The sequence below is a fragment of the Leptidea sinapis genome, chromosome 31 (assembly GCF_905404315.1).
Source record: "Leptidea sinapis chromosome 31, ilLepSina1.1, whole genome shotgun sequence".
In the NCBI taxonomy this organism is placed as follows: Eukaryota; Metazoa; Arthropoda; class Insecta; order Lepidoptera; family Pieridae; genus Leptidea; species Leptidea sinapis.
This window is the reverse complement of record NC_066295.1, coordinates 3,504,795-3,527,770: the sequence shown is the minus strand read 5'-3', so window position 1 is coordinate 3,527,770 and position 22,976 is coordinate 3,504,795. Positions and strand designations below refer to the sequence as shown.

At 33.9% G+C, this 22,976-nt stretch overlaps 1 protein-coding gene across 1 annotated transcript in view; it reads left to right on the top strand.

Annotated features, from left to right (window-relative positions):
* LOC126974026 (uncharacterized) overlaps window positions 1-22,835 on the top strand; it is a 61,240-nt gene extending 38,405 nt beyond the window's left edge. The window contains exons 2-8 of the mRNA XM_050821394.1: window positions 6,263-6,338; window positions 13,627-13,839; window positions 13,988-15,390; window positions 15,895-16,710; window positions 18,128-18,331; window positions 19,753-19,886; window positions 20,890-22,835. Of these exons, the coding sequence (XP_050677351.1) occupies window positions 13,627-13,839; window positions 13,988-15,390; window positions 15,895-16,710; window positions 18,128-18,331; window positions 19,753-19,886; window positions 20,890-21,131 (3,012 nt within the window). The 5' untranslated portion in view covers window positions 6,263-6,338 and the 3' untranslated portion in view covers window positions 21,132-22,835. The remainder of the gene's footprint in view (window positions 1-6,262; window positions 6,339-13,626; window positions 13,840-13,987; window positions 15,391-15,894; window positions 16,711-18,127; window positions 18,332-19,752; window positions 19,887-20,889) is intronic.
* Window positions 22,836-22,976: the final 141 nt, after the last annotated feature.

Here is a 22,976-nt window from a genome sequence, read left to right as displayed (position 1 = left end):
AATACAAGTGCTGACCCGGGAAACGTTATATAAGTTAAGTTCCCCGACGTCCCCTCATTGTATGAAATATCAAATTTAATGAAATGTTATTGAATGAATTACTTATATGTATTGCAAATATATAGGTATTTCTAAGTTAGAATAATATAGGTTACGGAAGCGATACGAATAATTATCAACATATATTATATTAAAACCTTCTTTGAAACACGTATTATACAATACTATAGTAGTATTTCGACCGGTTCTGTAGTTTTCGCAGGATAAACGAAGGAAAAAACCGGCTCCCAATTTATTAATAAATACGCACTATATATACAGCCTGGCGCTATAATTGTGATATTAAATGAGGACTAGAGTAGAGCTATCAAACTTTAATTGTAAACGAATAATTCTAAAAAAGACGGCACGAAGTAGGTGTCAGTGTCTACGCTAGCCCGCGGCTACTAGATCTTACAGGTTGTTCCGAAATGATGTTATAGAAAATTAATTTATTTAAGTGAATCTTTTTTTATGATTACTGTTAAGTAGTCCTACCATTGTGTTTTTAAATGTCACCATAGTAGCGCCACGCTGATATGGCTGGCCATAAGTTTTGTTACAAATAAAAATGCATTTTATTAATTCCAGTCAGAGCCAGTTTTCAGATCTGATGATATGTGGATAAATCTATGGATAGTATGATATAAAAACAAACAACTGACAATTAGCTTTTGAAATGATGATAACTAGCTGATAAGGCTCCCGAACCGACCGAAGTTCTTCTAACAATATTTATCACCATTGTAGTTAGTTAGTTTACGGAAGCAATAGCTTGAGGAATTCATTTGTAAATTTTTTGCGCCCATCACCACTCATGTCAAATCTTACATACAATATATCAATAATCATATTATTATTATTACTATCGTCAGTCGCGCGAATCACAAACAAATCTCGACCAAAGAGTACTAAAGTTGGCTTTGAAATCGGGCACATTTAAGGCGAAGAGTAAGCAGAAAACACGGAAACATGATGTTTTTACACAAGTTTTGTGGTGAAAGTATAGCATTTCGAGCTATGAACCTAATCCTGTAAGTAGTGACTTAATCCTGTTACACATATCCTCAAGTCTTATTTGTAGGTTGCTAATGCTTGCTGTTGGTTATAGTTAACACTGCCGAGCCTTTTTGAACTACCACTTTTCTTTGAAGTTAAACAAGTTTTTTGGCATGGCGTGACGTATTTTTTTGGTATTTCTCTCAGAAAAGTTATTCTTATAGCTTGTACTTTTTTGTGTAGGTTCATTTATTCAGATTAGTAGTGAATATCGAGGATTGTAAGCATATACACTGTTTTACACGCAAGAATTTTTAAAATATTGGCTTTGTTTCATAGATGGCGGGCCGGCAGCCGTGAACTCATATTGCTCAAGGTTGCTGGCATTTAGTGTCGCCTTAAAAGTGAAATTTCTACACTGGCATACGAGGAATCTACAGGATAAACTCTTATTTTGAAATGGTGGTAAATATAAAAAGAACTTGGTTAGGTTACTTTTGACATTCATAAGTGTCATTTCTTTGACCTTCATGAATAAAGTGATTTTACAAATGATTTAAGTTTTCGCCATTATTTGTTTTCAAAACAATTCCACACGTGTTACGCCTCTACACGAGGCATCCTCAGGACGTGTTGTTTGTGGAGAAAATTTTCCTAAAGTGATTTTGATTTGAATTGATACGTGAGTACTTCACGTAAAGATCATAAAGTGTATTAAATTGACAAAATAAGAGAAACTAATATTACCCTCAACAATTGTGAATTGTTATAATAAATTCAATTTCTAACTATTTAAATTAATTATTCTGTTAGTGGTCTCAATAAATAAATTATTAAAATCATCTGACATCTAAATTCATACAATAATGAACTGTTAATTATTTATATATTTGAAAACTTACTACCCTACATAAACTAAACGTCTTAACTGTAAAATATATTATTACTATTGCTGCATTGATTTCAATTAAGCAACAAGCAAGCAATATGTTAAAACAGTTTCTTAACACTTAAAAATTATGGTGGAAGAAAATCTAAATGCAATTTATTTTTCTTTATCAATGTTCAGTCTCTCTGACATGTTTAGGAATACATTTGTATAATATGTTTAATATAAATCCTCCACAGACAAAATTATTTATGGTTATTGGATCCAATCGCCTATCTCTGTTGTGTTGTCTCAATGAGCAGACACGTCTTGCAAATTTGATTGGTTAAATTGATTTCTTTGCAAGTTTTTTTTATGGAAATAAGGGACGAGACCGGCAGGACGTTCAGCTGATGGTAATTGATATGCCCTCTCCATTACAATGCAGTGCCGCTCAGGATTCTTGAAAAACCCAAACATTCTGAGCGGCACTACAATAGCGCTTGTCACCTTGGGACATAAGATGTTAAGTCTCATTTGCCTAGTAATTTCACTGGCTACGGCGCCCTTCAGACCGAAACACAATAATGTTTATACATTACTGCTTCATGGCATAAATAGGAGCCGTTGTGCTACCCATAATCTAGCCGTCATCCTGTGTAAAGGAGCCTCACACTAGTAATATGCTTTTACCGGTGGGAGGCTCCATTAACTGGATTTCTTTGCTTTGATTGCTTGACCTATAAATTCTTTAATATGTGTTATCCGCTTATACTGTAAACATCTTATGAGACCATCTAACAATATTGTTTACGATCAAATATCCTTATACTATCAGAAATTGAACGTAACTAATTCATAATCACAGATTTCCCAATTAAATTAAATTCATGTTTCAAATTGGAGAGTCTAACACCTAATTATTATAATATATTGTATTTATAATACTTTATTATACAAATGGCTGGTTGCAACACAACCATAATGCGTAAGTTATTACAATTGTAGTTCCAAGACGCCCTGAATAATTGTTAAGATCTGATTGATATCTGCGAATTGTTAGGTTAGCAGCACTATTATTTTCTCTTTATGAATAATGTTTACAATACTTAATATGATTACATTACAAATTTAATATAATTAATCCGAGAAGTGAGTGATATCTCTTGAAAAATAACAAATTGTTTAAATTTGAAAGAGCGTCATCGCATGTCAATTTCCTAATATGCAGGTTTTGTTCTGTAAAGTAGATCCTGTTGATACAACCTGAGAGTTGAACATGAAGATTTACGAACCATACATAACTCAAACAGTTGGCTCAGTTGGAGCACTCGGACGGAACCCGAGAGGTCGCAGGTTCGAGTCCCGCATCGTTCATAAATTTTGATTACAAATTTAGATTAAAATTACTTCTACGAGGAAGTGTACCAAGAATACTGGCAACATTTAGATAGATAGCTAGGGTGTGCCGTCGGCCGAATTAGCTGCCAGCGCTTGTGTTATCAGTAGCCTATTGAGGCGTGAAGATAGTACTTTGTACATTCTCCGCGCCTCTTGTCCCCACGGGCCAAGTGTCTCAAAACCCAACCGCACAAAAACTTAAAAGAGTTTTTATATTTTTTTGTTATGATGATCTGATTCCAAAGCATTGTATATCCTAACCTAGATATTAAAAATACTATATACATACCAGTGGGAGGCTCCTTTGCACAGGATGCCGGCTAGTTTATGGGCACCACAACGGTGCCTTTTTTGGCGGTGAAGCAGTAATGTGTAAACATTATTGAGTTTCGTTCTGAAGGGCGCCGTAGCTAGTGAAATTACTGGGCAAATGAGACTTAGAATCTTATGTGTCTCAAGGTGACGAGCGCAATTGTAGTGTCGTCAAGAATTTTTCAGTTTCTCAAGAATCCTGAGCGGCACTGCATTGTTATGGACTGGGCGTATCAATTACCTTCAGCTGAACGTCCTACTCGTCTCGTCCCTTACTGACATAAAAAATACTATATAGTAATTGGTAGTAAGTGAACATATGAACATCTTTAAGATTGTACAAATTGCGTTAAAAGATTCTGTCACAAAGCATATATAAACAATACTAGTTTCATTCTAATCGCAATGAAAACTTAATTGGCTATCGACTTACAAACAATAATAGCGATATACTGGTCTGTAAAACATTAGCACGTAACGGAGGACGTGTTACATGTGCATTGTGCGTACGGAAACAAGAGCTTATGTAATTACTTACCACATTATTTATGAGAACTTGTCTGAATCACTTAAATTATGTGTTAACTTAAAGTGTCTAAAATGCAGGCGTGTCTATTGGGCGTAATTTCGCTTAATTTTTCATATATGAAGTTTATATATTTTTCATCATTTAGGATATAGTCCCACAACTAGACAGTCCACTGAAAGAAAAATTTAGAGAAATAAATATTATGACTATTTATTATCAGTACATACGTTCACAAAAATCGTCACCTGTTTGCTCTAAATAGTGATTTTCATTATTATAACACTAGAAATAAGGGAAATGCTGGTATCTTATTCTAGTGAGCTTCTTAAAACACATAGATACATAGGGTCTTCAAGGGTAAATGAACACACTTTTATAATAAAATCCCAACCACTGGTCAGGCATTATCTATAAATAAATTTATTATATTTTTATAAGAAAATGGCTCTGTCGTAAGTCCTACAACTCAACAGCTGATTATTTAAGTGATCGGACAGCCTGGGACCAGATTATGATTATTTTATAGCAATTTTAATAAAAAGACCGCAAAAAAAGAATGCTGGGAGAGTTTCTTGCCGCTTCTTCTCTCTCAGAGCGCCATTTGTTTCGGAAGCGGTTGTAGTGTTTAAAGTGACATCAAAAAAAATGTAAAGGAATTTATTTTGAGAAAATAAATGCCTTTTATGCCTTTTAAGTTATGATAATTTCAGCTGTGTTTCTGATTTTGGAACATCCAGAATATCCACTAATCGTCCAAAAAGTTTACGATTCATAAAAGGATGAGTCATTCTGTTTCATTCGTGACAAAAATTGTTGAGCAGTGAGCTCTATGCTACCATCAACTCTATGTTTTATTATTATTTGGAAGTACGAAATATAACTTTAACAAGACTTAATTAATTAAACTAAGCGCTTTTGAATCGTCACTATAAATATTTCTTTTAAATTACTGAATCTACCACTTGTTCGGACAAAGTAGAGCTTGTGAGAAGAACATACACATAACTCAACGGCCACTCTTTTCAAATAATAGAGTAATATACAATATACAAAAAAAAATAGTTAAAAGTTAGTAGAATATGAAATGATATATGAATTGTGTTCCAAGTGTTTTAAATATCAAATATTTCATATAAAGAATAAATTGTATAAATATAAATTATCGTATATGGATGTATCAACCTTTAAAGTTTGAATTCGTTATCATATCTTTAAAGAAAATAAACTTCCAGGTGGTAGGAAATTGTAATAAATGAATTCGAACAAGGCGGCGGAATGCCCTTTTAGATGTCACAAGACTAATCAAAGGTACAAAGGTACAAAGAAAGAGACCTGTACCGTCGGTTACAGAATTATTCGTGTTAAGGCCGACGTTTCAAAGAAAAATAAAAAAGTTTTTTCCAGTCCAAATCGGCAATTTCATTTTTTAACCTCTAATATTTACAGAGTATAAGATGTAATTTTTTTTAATTCAATTATAAATGGACAGTATGAAAAAAAACCTAAATACGTCCTTTATAGTTGGAGCCGTGTTAATCATTAATATATGACAAAATTTTTACAAAAATTAATTAGCTGATTACCAATATTATTATTTTATTAAATTAAAAACATTGCGAGATCTTGCGCGGACATAGGTAATACAGCTCCGCCAGGTTCCTCTAAATAAGTAAGTATTAATTAGGGATTGCTTTGTGCCCTAGCTTCCCCAGTTTTCCTGGACTCCTCCCCCTAACACTATAATATTGTAATATATAGTTTATAAGTTAAATAAAGTCTAATCCCCCAACTAGTAGATTAAGATTATCGAAATAAGTTTTCTGATACCTTAATATAAGGACATGTTAATTGCTTGTATATTTAGATAGTAAGCTCTTATGTTAATATCTTAAAGAAATTAAAGAAATTTGTAATATATTGCACGCCTCATGAGTGAAGCGGATGAGGTAATGCTCTGTGCCCATGGTCATTATCATAGTTAAAAGCCATTAATATATAGGTCATTTTCATCAGTAATATTTCATTATATTTTGAATCATTGTAGTAGAATTAATACAAAATATGAAGAATATAATAAGTGTCATAAAAATATAAATAATTTTTTATTGTTTCAGAATCAACTTACCGCTGCTCTAATTGAAGCAAAATGCTAATGAAGAATGGGCTGGACGCCCATGAGGAACTAAAGAGGTAAGAATATTCTTCCTTGTATTATAAATGTGAATCTTTTCTTTATAGAAGAGAAGCCCCTGATTCTCCTGCAATACCAATAGAATCACAGGAGCACTGCCGACCTTTTACGATATGAGTTGTTTGTTTGTTATTCTTTCACACTTTTATTATTCAATAGATCATAGCAGGTTTTTATTTCAGTATTTACCTACTTTAATCTAATAACTTTCTGTCTAAGCCCATTTCTACTTTAATGTTTTGCACACAATTTTGACATCTTTTTATTTAGTTGTCCTCTTAATTTTTGTTAGTTTTATTTTATCTCTTCTTTTAATTCCAATAACACTCCTTTCGATTTCGTTTTGGCAGACTTCGAAGTTTTTCAACAACTTTTCTGTTGATGCCCATGTTTGATAACTATACGTTAGACATGGCAAAATGCAGGTACTTTCCTTTTTTCTTTAATTGGCATATCTGAATTTTTACATAATCTCGCTAAGGGACCAAAATCTTTACCAGGTATTGGCTATCCTTCTGTCAATTTCTTTAGGCACGGTGTTAGCTACGGCTATAAGCTGACCTAACATTTGCTCAAGGGTTTTTGGACATTCAGAAAATAAGATTAAAGACCAAAATATGTAAGAATCGTTAAATACCAAATTTTTTCTAGTATCATTCATAAATTCATATGATAAGTTACATTAAATCAATAACGAATTTTCAAACTAATGTTACCTCGACTAATGAAGTCACAGAATACGACCAATTTTACTTTTACTGACTCACGGGAGTGATTCTGTACTAATAGAAAGTCAACTAAAGTGTCGTGTCACTTGAACTTTGTTTCTTTATTACATTTGAATTTTGATTTGAGACTTAACGAACTTTAGAAAGTGAGCACCTACTTTATTATAAAAATATCGTATTAAAATACGAGGAAAAAACAATTCTGTTCTGTCATGATTCTAATAAAGATGATTGCATGAATGTGTTTATATTTTCTTTTGTAATCTGATAGTATAATATACACTCTATCAGAATAGTAATGGAGTATATAAACGTATTGTCAATATTTTTTACTGATTTTAAAATAAGAAGAGGTTCTTAAGTCATGTTTCACAGGTCCGTCGTTAATTACTTATTTTTTCAATTGAATGCGTATAATTTAAGTTTGTTGAAAAATCAAAACGCGATAATAGAATCTTTAAGATTAGAGGAACTTTAAGATTCATAATTCAAATCAAATTGTTCAGAATTATTCAGAACTTTTTTACTAACCCTACTTTCCTCGAGAACTGTTATTTTATGTTTCTTTCAAAAGGTTCCACCCTATTCTCTAATTATGCGCGCGTTGTATGAATTTTACGAGCTGGCAACTAATTTGCTTATGGATTTGAATATTTAATGAACAATTTATAATATTATTTTTATGATAATCATTTGGATTAGAAAACGATAACAGGTTACCGCCTTTATAAATCTTTATACCACTTATTCAATTTAACCGAAATATTTTACGCATGTGCGTATACCGTATACACACGAGACCGTTACATCATGAGCCGAGAAATTTTAGAAGTAGTTTCACTTTTATGTTGTTTATGGTAATGTGTAACAAGTCCTCCGTCAGTATGAAATATTTTATATTTCAGCCGAATTTCTTCTTAGATAAAGTGGTAAACACGTAAATGGAGTTATGGGTTGCAGATTCGATTATTACTGAAGCTACACAAATAAAAAAACCAAATATCAGGTTATTGAGACTGTTTTGGGAATATTTAAGGGCTAATGTTACTGTACTAAGTTCTAATTAGCGTGCGTGCAAGTAAGGATCTCATTCTTTTTCCATTAAATTTTTTTTCATTCCATTGGAGCTGGAATGATGGCAGATCCTGCTTATAGCTTAACCCCTCTATTAACAAACTTAACTATAGTAAAGTTCTAATAGTCTTTAAAATAATTAGAACTAATCTCTTTTTAATGACAATAAGGCATCCCTTATTGTCATTAAAAAGAGACTCATCTCTTGTCTCATCAGACAAGCATGACGTTCAGCTGATGGTGACTGATACCATATACCCATTACAATGCATACCGTTTAGGATTCTTCAAAAACCCAATAACTTTGAGCGGCACTACAACCGCACTCGTCACCTCGAGACATAAGATGTTAAGTCTCATTTGCCCAGTAATTTCACTAGCTACGGTGCCCTTCAGACCGAAACAAAATAATGCTTACACATTACTGCTTCACGGCAGAAATTGGCGCCGTTGTGGCCGACCCAAAATCTAGCGGGCATCCTGTTCAAAGGAGCCACCCACTGGTATATTATTACATTTCATTTTAGCTGCCACAGTTTGTTAAACATGAAATTCTTTAATCGTTTATTAATGTTTAGTGGTAAAATAATTCGCAATCATCTAAGTCCCAAAATGGATGGCAATTAATTTGTTAAATGAAGTTTTTTGAGTAAAACCACGTTCGATTTCTGTACTGTTAATGTATCTGATAAATTTAATTCCTAATATGATATGTTTTGATTTTACGTACCGCTTATAATTCTCCAGTGAAAGTGACATAAACCGATATTTCTTTTACTTAAATCTTAATGGCGGAGCGCGTCGTCATCATGATAAATTGTTTAATCTAGAGTCTCTCCTATACTGAATAATTGAGCTTCATCTAGTGGATATAATTAACTATTAGAGTTACTTATTAAACTTAATTTATTTATTTTTTATTTTATTTATTTAAGGAAAACCAACAGCTAATACAATTTCTTTAGAAACTTAAATAGTAACAGATAGCCAATTACAGGTTTTCACTAATAGAAGTAATATAAAATATGTACGTGAACACTATTTTTCGGCTCAAATTCATGACAATAAAGATTCTTTTAAGCAGATAACAAAAAACAATACTTAATTAAAAAAGTTGAGGGTTATGCACTGCTTTGCCTTGGAAATGCTTGTAGCAAATATGTCGATATCTAATAATCTACTAACATCATTTACTGTTTTACACGCTCGCACCATATATGAGTTTTGCCTATAGTTACTACTAACAGCAGGAACACAAAGTGGAGGGCTATATCTAAGAGTTTTTTGAGGTACATTAAAATTAACTTTATGCAGCAGATCTGGGCAATCGACATGATTGCTTATAATTTTTAACATAAATAAAAAGTCAGTTATATTTCGCCGTTCTTTCAGTGGTAAGAAGTGAAACTTTTTACACAAATCAATATAGCTATTAGAATCGTAAGGTACCTTAAATCTAAAACAAAGATATCTTAAAAATCGCCTCTGAACACTTTCTAGACGGTCAACATACGTACTATATGTAGGATTCCAAATTTGTGAAGCATATTCCAGATTACTTCTAACAAAAGTACAATATAGTATCTTAATAGTCTTAATATTATTAAAATTCTTTGAAATTCGCTCAATAAAACCTAATGCCTTTGAAGCCTTGTTAACTATCTTATCAATGTGATCATTGAATAGCAACTTAGAGTCATGGTAAACGCCGAGATCCCTCGTACCATTGCATCTAGAGAGCACCTGACCTCTTAATGTGTAATTTGTTTGTAGGATGTTAATCTTACGGGTATATGTGACTACTGAACATTTTAATGTATTAAGTTCTGGTTTATTAGTAAGATAATACTCATCTAGGCGGTTGAGATCCTCTTGAAGGGCAATCATGTCAAGAATTGATGTTATTGAAGAGAATATTTTCATATCATCAGCGAAGGAAACTAGATTGGAAGACTTAAAACAGGAATCTATATCACCTACATAGATAATAAAAAGAAGTGGACCAAGTAGTGATCCCTGGGGAACACCACTAGGAACTGGAACCCAACTAGAAATGTAGTTATTTAGTACAACAGCTTGTGAACGATTATCTATGTATGACGAGAACCACCGTAACAAGTCACCCCGTATTCCCGACTGAGATAGCTTACATATTAATGTATTGTGGTCGATTTTATCAAACGCCTTACTATAGTCGGTGTAGATTACATCGACTTGCATACCATTATCCATAGCGTCAGTAATAAAATTGTTGAGAAGTAAAAGATTAGAAACATTAGATCTACCTTTCAGAAATCCATGTTGGAAGGGACTAAAGGTGTTTTTTAAGTTAGCATACAATTGCTTATATATGACCCTCTCAAAGACTTTAGCAATAATGCAAAGTTTTGAATTGGTCTATAATTCGTAATTTCAGATCGAGACCCTTTCTTATGTACTGGTGTAATAAATGCTGATTTCCATAACTTAGGGACAAAGCCAGTAGAAAGTGATTTACTGAAAAGCATGGAGATAGGAAGAACAATAGTGGAAGAGCATTTTCTAAGAAAAATGACGAAATGTTATCAGGGCCTGGAGATTTTGTTATATCTAGCCTATCAAGTAATAATTTTATTTCATGCACATTAATATCAATATTTTGAATATCAGAATTAATATTTAAATCAGAACTAAGAGTTAAGTCACCGTTATCTGAAAAATAAGAGGATATGCTTCTATTGTTGTTTGCCGGACAGTTATTTACTACTTGAAGGCTACGTTTGAAGTAAAAAAAACAGAGGAAATACAATAATAAACGAATGTGATAACATTATTTGTTTATTACGTAAACCTAAGACCTTTATCGACATTTTGTAAATATTCCTAATTATCTCGAAATACCAATCCGGCATAATGAACTGAGCGTTATTACGCGCGACTCGCGGCCAATGTAGTGATGGATCTATTTTGCGTAATGCTCATATTAGCCATAGATGAATAATGGGGTGATTATAAATTATCATGACACTCATAATAACTCGTTATTAATAGTCTAAGATACGAGAAGGAAATAAATTATATTATTACAAATATTAAGTCAAATTACTACTTAATTATTTTAAACCAAACCGACTTTTTTACTAGTGGAGGCTCCTTCGCACAGGATGCCGGCTAGATTATGGGTACCAAATCGGCGTCTTTCTCTGCAGTGAAGCAGTAATGTGTAAGTATTAATGTGTTTCGGTGTGAAGACCAGTGTAGCTACAGAAATTATTGGACAAATGAGACATCTTATGTCTCATGGTAATTATAGTGCCGCTCAAAATTATTGGGTTTTTTAAGAATTCTGAAGGCATTGTATCAATTATCATCAGCTGAACTTCCTACTCGTGCTGCTCGTCTCGTCCCTTATTTACTTAAAAAATCCCGCCAATCCAATCGTTTTTTACGACATGAAAAGGCGACCACACGTTTGTCTATTATTTAGGCTAAATCATTTCGATTGGCATGCTTTTTTTTCCCTGAAACAAATGAGTTCAATTTTTGATTTTTTTTTAATTTATTCTTGACTATTTTTATTTAAATCGGCTTTACTACTACTATTACTAACGATTCATCGATTATGTCTTCTTTTCTCTTCTGTTCTCACTACACTCACCCTGATGAAGCACCTCCGAATGGTCCGAAACTAGTCGGCACCAACACCGATGAATCGTGAGTAAAGCTCATTTAAATAAATAAAGTTAATAATGCTCACGAAAGTCTTAATAAACTTATTTGACTATTAAAACGATCTATAGTAAAACTAGCTTAAGACTTTTTCACAGTTACCCAACCAACAACGCATCTTAAGCGAGAAAGCGTATTATGCGGGATAGGGAACGAAGTACATAATAATAGGGGTTCAAGTATAAAATTGCTGTTTTATTGAAATGGGTACTTCGAATTGACATAGAACCATTAGGGATTGAGATTTTTGAATGAAACTTTTTTCACATGGTTGGAAGGTTGGAAGCCGAGCCGAGCCAAAATACCATGGTTTAACGTTATCTTACCAACAATATTAACTTATCTGCGTCAAATCGATAAAATAAAAAAAATATGAAAAATGGGTGCCTCATGATTTGACAGTTCTGCTGAAAGAAATGCGTGTTGAAATTTCTGTTGCCTTGTTGTATCGATTCAGAAATTAAGGAATATGTGATCGAATTGGGACATGTGATGAAAAGTGGATTCTTTACGATCACCGTAAGCGAAATGCAATGGCTGACCCACGATCAAACGCCGCAACAGCTGCAGAGTTCTAAAGCAAAGCTGACCATTAAAAAGGTAATGGTAACTGTTTGGTGGTCTCATCATGGTGTTATTTACAATAGCCTTCTCCGATGGCAGCAATGTGATGATATGATATTAATGATAATTATTTTGATTAAATAAATATGTTAAATAACAAAAAAAAACTAATTTCAATTATTCAGTACAAATGGGCAATTTCATACTTTAACCCCTAATATTATGTTCTAATATAGTATATGTACCCCTTATATTATGTTCTAATATAGTGTATGTAGGGTTTAAATTAAAAGAGTTGGTTCGCCTGATTCCTGCCACCGAATTCCACCTTCGACACGCCACAAATTATATCATCCCCACCATATGAATGTGTAGCGGTCCTCCACAGTGCGGTTTTCAAGGAGCATTGTTCCACGTATTACAAAGCTGTGGAATGAGTTTCCTTGTGCGGTGTTTCCAGGACGATACGACATGGGTACCTTCCAAGAAGCGCATACACCTACCTTAAAGGCCGGCAACGGTCCTGTGATTCCTCTGGTTTTGCAAGAGAATATGGGTGACGGTTTTCATTTCACACCAGTTGACCCGCTCGCTTGTAATTTGTTTTCCATGTAAATTGTGTTTTCCATAAAAAAAAGGTTTATACAGGTTATACATACTTTTACTGTGGTAGCTTCACTTTTAATGCAGTTATTCTCTTTCATTATTGGATTTGTTAAAAAAGAAACTTCTATTAGAAACAAAAAATATTATTGGATACCACTCTCTGAGTAGCAGAGACTGAATTTGAGATTGTTTTTGTCTCCAAGATGATCGCTCAAAATTATCATTATAACAGAATGAATATCGTTTCCAAGATTTTTGAAATGATTAAGATCAAATTCAGTATTATATTATATTGACCATTTTGTGAATCGTCAATTCTCAATTTTATAAATGCATAATATAAACGTTTATATTTTAATGTTATGGAATCACTATAGGGTTGCTTATGTGTCTCCTTATCTGTCCGCCTTAAGGTACATCTCATTAAATCTAATCACACACAGCTACTGATGTTTTGAAAGAAGTCTAAACATTAATTGACATGTTTGGCATTTTTACACACAACGTGACATCTTTTCCCAAGAATTCCCGAGGGAGCACGATACGCATTCAATGCAGACGGAATCGCGGGTGATTAATATATAAAATAAATTTTCAACTGTTCCAGATGGTGACTTGTGACGATAGTGCGTCAGTGGGCGGATTCCACTTGGGTAGTCGAGAAGATGAGGCCTACCGATCCCGGGCACCCAGCATTTCGTCTGTGTCGATGTATAAGCAGAAAATCGATGCACTGTTCGATGACAGCAAGTCTATAGCCAGCCTTCACCAATATGGGGCATCATCGGATGATAGGCAGTTAAGCAGACGAGAGAGTAAGGTAAGACTAAACATAAACAAATAAAAATACCAATTTATTGATGATAAATTTAAATAGCATATTCGTCAACCAATGTACCTTCTATACTGCCAATTTATATTATATTACATTAAAACAACCAAAATGACGATAATCTAATATTTTTCAGAGCAATGTGGCACAATGCAATAAAAAAACAATATATGAAGATGAAGCCGATTATTTTGAAACCAAGATTCAGAAAATTAACAGTACAGTCCAAGATCGTATAGAAAAAATGTTCTCAGATATGGCAGGAGAGTCAACAAATAGCATTGAGAGTATAGGAATTCATGTTTTTAATGTACATTACCTTGGCTCCACACCTCTTCAAAATAAAGTTACAAGCCTTTCTGGTTTGCAGACACCTCTTAAAGATTTATATTTCGCATACAGAAGAAATTTTCGACATAAAAATTCCTTAACAGGACGTTTAGAAATATCTAAAAGTGGACTAAAAGTGCGATATAAAGGAGAAAAAGGAGACCTAGAACAATTGAACCCTTTTCCTACTATAGCTGTTTGGTCAGCCGTTAAATTTGTAGTCCAAAGTTCCGGTAATAAATCCAACGAACCAACCTATGCCTTCTTGCCATTGATCACTGATCCAGATAATATCGATCGGCAAGCATTGTTCAAACAACTAGAATCATCCGAAAAGAAATATATCCTCTCCAACAACGAAAATTCACTATCACCGATTTTTGCTGTTGTGATGAGAAAGATTGGTTTTGCAAAACAACTCGAGTGTCATGGTTTTGTATGTCAGACAACCGAGGACGCTATTGTCATAGCAGCCACGTTATACAAATCCCTTATGTCACATATGAGTCGCCAGGGTCAAATAAATAATAAAAAATTTAAAAATCGAAATGGAGTTAGCTGTATGAGTACTGCTAGTAGTATACCAACAAATGATGTACCAGTAAGGCCCCCACGAAAAAAACGAAGTACTTCTTCATACAGCGGCGAAAGTGATAGAGCTGATGGTTTTTCTGCAAGTGAATCATTTACTGAAAAGAGCAAGCAAGAAAACTTTAAAAATAATAGTAATCTATCTCTCTCATCTCCTCCAGTTGTGCCTCTTGAGGCAAAATGTATAACTGTTGAAGAAGTAAAAGTTAAATTAGATATTCCTAATCAAAATCAAAGCAATAAAAGTGATAAAAATGAATTCAGCAGAAAGAAGTTGACAGAAAGGTTATCGCATTTAAATGGTAATGAAATAAATTCTCAAAATCCACAAAGTAGCAGTGAATCATCAGTACGTAGTAAAGTATCTGAGAAGATAGAGTTATTTCGTGAGTTGGAGAGAAGGAAAAGTATTCAAAGACCACCGATATTACCGCCACCGATTCCAAGTAAACCAGTTCAATCTCAATCTGAGCTAACTAAAGAGCCACTTCGTCGAACCCATAGTGGAAGAAAACTATCAATGGAAGGCGGTGACATTCTAACAAAAGTTGCTATACCGAGATCTGGAAGCTTTCTTAATGCGGGAGGATTAACAAGATATAAGTCAATTGGGCACAGGTATGTTTCAGTAATTTTAATTATGTATAAAAACGGTATGTCAGTAAGACCACACGACAAAAGTAAAATTTCATTTCAGATTTTTTAAACAAAGCGAGGTTAATAATAGGTATACTATGCTCATAGAGTACGACTCCCTCTCCGAGTCGATTCAACTTTACCCAAACGAGCATAATATAGCCGAGCCTGATGGCAAGTGACATTCAATACCCACAAAATAAAGTAATGATCATGCCTATAGTATTTTTTCTTCAAAAACTATGAAGTCAAAGTTTCCAAAATGATAATTCTATCATCAGGATTTTTTCTTCATGTGTGTGTCTTATAAAATATAATAAGCTATTAATAAAAGGTACATATTAATATTAAATGCTAAAAATATAATAAGCACAATTTTGGCATGCAGGCAATGTTTTGAATTAACTGTATGAAAAATATTAGGTCTGTATTTAACACTCATTTTAAATGTCCGTTTCTTTCATTACATTTTAATTATTTTTTCAGAAATAGTGGAAAAAAAGGAGGTGGGTCACCTCTGGGATTCAACGAATTATTTAATGAATTTAAAGTGCAAGAAAATTTACATTCAATGGACGAAATATTAAATGCAATTATCGATCCCGATGGAATGTCGTTTAATGATTTAAAACCCATTTACAAAGAATTTTTGTTAAAACTTGCAGTTACATTAACTAAGGATGAAATATTTCAGCACAGTAAAGCTATAATGAGGAAACAGAAAAAGAAAAAGTTAAGGCGTGGAAATACATTTCAAATAATGAAAAGAAGAAAATTTTTCAAGGGCACTGGAGCTTTACGAAAAGTCTTCAGATTACCTTTCAGTCGAGAAAGAAAAAAGGAAAAGAAAAGGAAATTGCAATGTATCGATGTAAAAGATAATAATGTCAAAAATAAAGCATCGGAGAGTTCAGTGTCTACATCAAGTTATGACTTAAGACAATTCAAACCAAAGGAACCACCGATACCAGCACCTAAAAGGCAAACAATGAGACAAAGAAATTCAAGACGTTCCGATAAAGGTCACACTTCTAAAAGACGTGGTAAAATAAGGCGCGGTGAAAGAACTTCGTCGGAAGACTCTGATTTTTTAACTTTAAGCAATAGGCTAGGCTGTCAAAATCGTAATAGCTCGAGTGGATATGTGTCATGCTCTGAATGTGAATCAGAAAGCTGCATAGATAGATGTTACTGCTCTCTAAAGAATGATTGTCAATCGAAATGCTACTGCTCCGCTATCGAAACTGGTAAAGATTCTGCAAAGGAAAGACTAATACAAAAAAACTGCAAGGATTGCTCGAAGTAAGTAATAAGTCTAAGCTAAATAATTACTTTATTTTATCTTTGGTCTGCTGGTAGAAAACAAAAAATAATTAATGCCGCTTTCTTAGTGCTAATAATACTCTTATCTCCAGCTAAAACTTTAATTGAGAATAATTATGTAGACGATGTTATTGGAAAGACATTTTAAGTTGAACTTAGCAATATATAACAAAATGCAAATTATTTTTGATTCATATTAGATTGCGATTGATCCAAAAATGAAATGCAGTTAATAAATCTCATTCAGACTAAAGTAGATAAATATTCTAATCCTTGCATTGGCTTAACACTTTTGAATTTCTCCACTTTCATCTCGCTAACATATTATTGGATTCTAAAAAGAGTGCAGTTTGCAAATTAAATTAATTACATTAACACGTTCAAAGGAATGCGTGTCTTATTTATTAGCTATTTATAGTTGATTATTAATCAGCCTGTCTCAGTGAAGAAAGAAACGTTCTATGCCAAACAGAGCATAACTCGTTGGTATCTAGAGATGCCTCATGAGTAACTATACCAAATTAAGATTAGTACATTATGAATTTAAAGCATCTCGCCTGCTACTTTCTTTGTTTCAATTCTTTCTTTGTAATTGGCATGACTAATTTATTTGCATTTGTTTTTATTTTAAAGCAAATAAATATTTCTTCACGCGTCGATAATTATTATATCTTTGTGAAATTTCTTATATTGTGAGGTTTTCTTATATCTTTAGATTTGATATATAGATACATGGCTCTCAAAAAAATAGAAATTAGATGGGTATATTGATTGAGGATATTGTAACGCTGTCTCTAATCTCTAGAGTCTAGAGCAACGGGCTTAAAGTCGCTTTATGCTGAAAGCGTGTCATCCTTTTTTCATCTTATCCTTGCTGTTTATACCCATATTGGGAAAGAAAATACACGATCGGTTGAGCATTATAAATGGTGAGACGAAGGTACTTATTTAGCTACCACAGAATAAAACGCAGTGATAAATGAAACGAAGCGTTAATGAACAATACAAAAGCGCCTCATAATGCGTTATTACAAGCTAATAACAAGGTAACTAAAAAGTAAAAAATGTCTAGTTAATCATAATAGTTATTAATACATTATGTAGTTACATAAACTACATTATGTGATGTGAATGTGAAATACATTGGTCTCAAGATGGAAGAAAATGGTTATAAAAAAAGAATTAACTAAATTAGAAATGCATAATGACTGAGTTCTGTGATAACAAAAAATTAAACATCAGAATTGAAATCATCTGCCTTTTTGACATCAGTCGATCGAATAAATTATTTGATTAACATTCTCCCACGAAGCAAATATTTAAGACATCTTTAGCTCGTAAGGCAAACCACCGGGGGGAAATAGATCTGTCTAATTAACAAATATATTAATTACAGACAAGTATATGAAGGCGACTTCAGCTATTGTTCGTGTGATTCAGAGAGTTGTGAAGACAGCAACAAGTGTTACTGTGCTGGACCACGACGAGCGGCAGAGCAAAGTTCAGAAAGCCTTGAGTATTTGCAGAACCCATCGCAGAAGACGTACGCTGACAAATTGAAACGAGCGTTCGATGATCAGGATGGGAAAGTTAGAAACAGGTAAATATGAATATACACACCTCTATACCCTTAGGAACTCACAGCTCCTTATTCCATTGCGAATGTGTAGCCATTAAGGAAGCTGCAAACGCGGTACTGAGAAGGAAAGGATATATGGATATTATTTCCGAATTCTATCCGATAGTATGGCGGTCCTGACTGCGCTGAGGAGCAACACCTATAACTCAGCGCTGATACACGAGTGTCACCAATCCTTAGAACGAGCTGCCTCTAATAAATGGGTAACTCTGCAATGGATCAAAGGACACAGCGGTTCGTTAGGGAAGCCTTTATAAATGGGTAACTCTGCCTTGGATCAAGGGAAACAGCGGTTCGTTGGGGAACGATGCAGCGGATGAACTCGCAAGGCGGGGTCAGAGACCCAAGTGGTTGGCCCATGGCTACACCTGCCACTACCCTTCAGCCAAATGCGGTCATGGATACGCTCTCTCACCAACAAGCTACACAAAACCCTATGGACAAATGTCTGTAGACAGTCGAAAGAGGCGATTTCTGCACTATCGCCCAAACTGACACGTCACCTTATTAGCCTAAATAGACATGACATCCGAATTATGGTCGGCACCTTAACGGGTCACTGAACCAGCACCTATTTACAATCGGCGTTACGGGCAATCCTAGGTGCAGGGGCTGTCTAACCGAGGATAAAACGGTCACTTATGTAATCCTGGAATGTGCTGGGGTGACCAACCAACGGGCAAAAACCTTAGTAAATACAAGGTTGCTCCAGGAAGTCTGCGAACACCCCAGGAGTGTTCTGAACTGAATGACTGGCCAACACTGCACGTAAAATGGACCCAACTAAACGATCTAATTTTAAAAAGCCCTTTACCAATATATGTAAATATGAATTGTAGTGATTCATGTTAAGAGGAACTCCTCTTTAAAATTGTTAGGTAACCTTAAAAAAAGTTAATTTACGTAATCTACTTGATGATATTTCATCATGGATTCTCAAAAGAAAACCTCACGGCTGCTTTCAAAGACCCATTTATTCAATTAAGACACAATGTTAACGCCAATATCTATCTATCCTTGTTCTTCTTCTATCAGGCTCTGTCTCTTCCCCACTTCGTTGCACCGCGCCATTTTGAAGGTAATCTGTCCTTCGCCAATGCCTTTTAAAAGGAAACGAATTTAAAAAGGAGGAAAACTGCTTGAACCAGTTGGACTAAAAACTAGGACCGGATTAAGTGTCGGCAGCGATGCAGCTTGATCAGGTTAATTTCCTAGTCCTACGCACAGACACGCCGTAAGAAGTCCGCTGAACCGCGGCTGTATTGCTCAGCCGACAGTGGACTTCACACACAACGATACTATAGAAAGGACTGTTTTACGACTCTCACCGTACTTGCGCCATGTATTTACCACTTTTAGCAATGAAATAATCTTGTTTTAAGATCTGGTGCATCCAGTCGGCGTCGCGAGGAGCGTCGTCGTGCTCGAAGTAGCGACAGCCTCGCTCTTGACTACGAGATACTGCTGCAGAACAAGCCTCGAGACACCAGACCCCGCAACATGCAGCGGCTCACAGGTAAGATCTCCCATTTAAGCTGCTATTTGAATGAACCATAGCATATGTGCGAATATCTTGGTATTTATAGCATTACAAATAAATGTATTACGAAATTCAAAATAATTGTTAAAAAACGTTTAAGTGGTAAAGGTTACTATAACATAAATGACTTTCATAATGATACAACAGATTGAGAATGGAGCGATCGCCCTATTAGCTATTAAAATTTAAAATATTTTTTATAAAATATTGTTTTTTAAATATTAACCTCCTTGCGGTCCGCTAACTTAAAACAGCCGCTAAGGAGTGTGAGAGTAAGGATGGAGATGAGAAATACTCATTCTGACTGAGGTCAATAGAAGAAGACAGAGTGAGAATTTGCAATGCTTTAAGTTAGCAGACTATTATGAATAAGGGGGTTAGCCTTTATTTAGACAAAATACTTAGTCTTTTTTTACATGCACAAATAATTTGACAATGTTTTCCTTCATAAATTATTTTTTTTTAATTAGTTGAATTACTATGTATTATTATTTTAGCTTACGACGTAGGTACGTTATCGGTAATATACTTTATCAACCCTGATTACATCATTCCTAATTTTCACAAACATATCGATATGTTTATTAATTTTCGTACAACACTTGCTATCTTGACAGAAGTCAAATATATGGTTACAGAGATCCTATTACTTCAAGTTTTTAAATGTTATTTTTCACAATTTGAGAAATGTTCTGAATTTATCATTATCACTTTAAGAATATGAGATTAGCATAATGGTATTAAGTTCGAAATTGATGTAAATAAATTTGTAATTATCTCTTTTCGTGATTGTGAATTTAGGCCTATCACAAAGCCGGAGTTAAGAGTGTGTATTACATATTATAAAAGATAAATGTGTGAGTTTGGCGACATCAGTTTCCATAGTAAAATGAAATGATGCCACTTCTACTAGTTTTTCTGTTCTGTTCTTATACCACAGTAGACATATGTACTTACACTATGTGTTTATTTGTTCCAGTTCGAAGTACAGGTGCGGGGTCACACGACGCCCTGAGCGTTAAGAAATCTGCAGAAATGGCTGCACTATTCGCTGATGTTCGCCTGTCCCAGAGAACGGATGTTAGGTCTCTGGCCGGGGGGCGAAGACCCAGGCCGCCGGCTCTACCACCGTCAGGAGCTCCCCCACTCGCAAGAATGTTCGACCACAGACCACCTAATAGAAATCCTAGCTTAGAAGACACCCTTGGTTACTTTCCGTGATTCATAAACTCAACCTGCAAATGAATTTTTACTTACATAATTACTCTGTAAAAATATTGTATAATGTTAAATATATTCATGAAAAAACTAATAACATTAATAATATATAAAATTATAATTGTATATACAAATAACCCTGGTGAATAACAACTCCTACAGAATAAAGTGCTGAATATGCTTGAGAATTTTGCACTCCCAAGCCATATATTTATATATATATTATACATAGACTTAATATTTTTAATACATCCAACTGCATTGTTGAAGAATGGATAATTCTAAAGTCAAACATGAACATTAACAACTTGAATTGAGTATGTGCGAAGTTTTTTTCTTTGCAAAACGTCGCCAAAAATCGGAATTTTATTAATTGTATTTGTTCATCGCAATTATTTTCTATCCGGATAGTTGGAAATAAAAATTGGTTGTCTTTAAAGTCGGTTTACGGACGATCATTAAGTGATGACGTCATTAGAAAATATTTTTTATACGATCGTTAATACGAGTCATAATATTTTTTTGGTCAAAATTGTAACAATATATTATTACTACACTCGCCAACTAATGCTTCTTTTTTAACGAAGTGGCTATTTGTACGGGTACTGGACAAATAAAATATTTATTCGTATGATTCATTTTCTTTTAAATTACGACATTTTATAATGTCAAAGCTTAAAAAAGAATTTCAGTGATATTATTGTCAATCGATTAGGTAGATTGTCAATCGACTTCATTTCTTACAATTTAACGACCTGGTTTCAGTGCCATTGTAATGTCACGGGTATACTATAGTGATATTGTAAGACAATGATATTTTGACAATTTTACTGATCGTTAGTTTATGAGGCCGTCGCTGATTGGTCTTTTTCTTGTATTTATTGTATTGTCATTATTTTATATTTATACATTAGTGTAATCAACAAATTGTTATCTAATTGAATCGGCTTTTATTCACTAGTGGGTCCCAAAAACAAATAAGGACTGTTGACCACAACGCACGAGCCGAGCGTAGCGTGCCGCGGCAGCGACCGGCGAGTTCAGGTACCGAATCGGCCTTGTTCACTAGTAGGTCTCAAAACAAATTTTAATAATAATAAATAGTTCGTACAGTACCCGTATTGGACTACAGATAAAATAGACTTAGCCTTTTTTTTTAAAAGAACAAGATACGTAACAAGCCGAACGCTTGGGTCACTCTATCGCTTGTTCCGCGCTCTTGGATCGCTTTTTCGTGGACTTAAATGTTATAGATGGTATTAAGTCAAAAACTTAGGTCAATAATAAATATCCTTAATTATTTTAAGATACTTATTTAATCTTAAACTGTGAATCTCATTTTTATACCACCTGATTACGACTAAAGTCACCTTGAATGACTTCAAACGTCATTTTAAATTGTCTTAAGATTATATTCGATTCAGAGTTTCAATTTGCATGAGATTGTTAGTATCGACTATTTAACTTATCAGTCAAATAGATTTAGATGGAAATGACTGGGTGTTGCGAGCGTTTGACACAAGCCTTGTGTAATGACTATAATTAAATCAACTGCATTATTTTTATGTGTAGCATTACTATGTTATGTAAACTATTTCATTTAAAGATATTTTGAAATAAATTCAGGCTCTGTATTAAATAAGTCATAGCATATTTTCTGTATGATAAAAATACGTGCAATAATGCAATAATAGTGCAATGTTATAAATGTGCAATATTTTTAATATTATTAAATCTATTTTGTATATACTTCTTAAATAAAGTATTGTGGATTCTAGACTGTTTTAATTTCATTCAAACAAATTAATGATTTGTAGCTACTTTATAGCTTTGTGACTGTTATTTTTT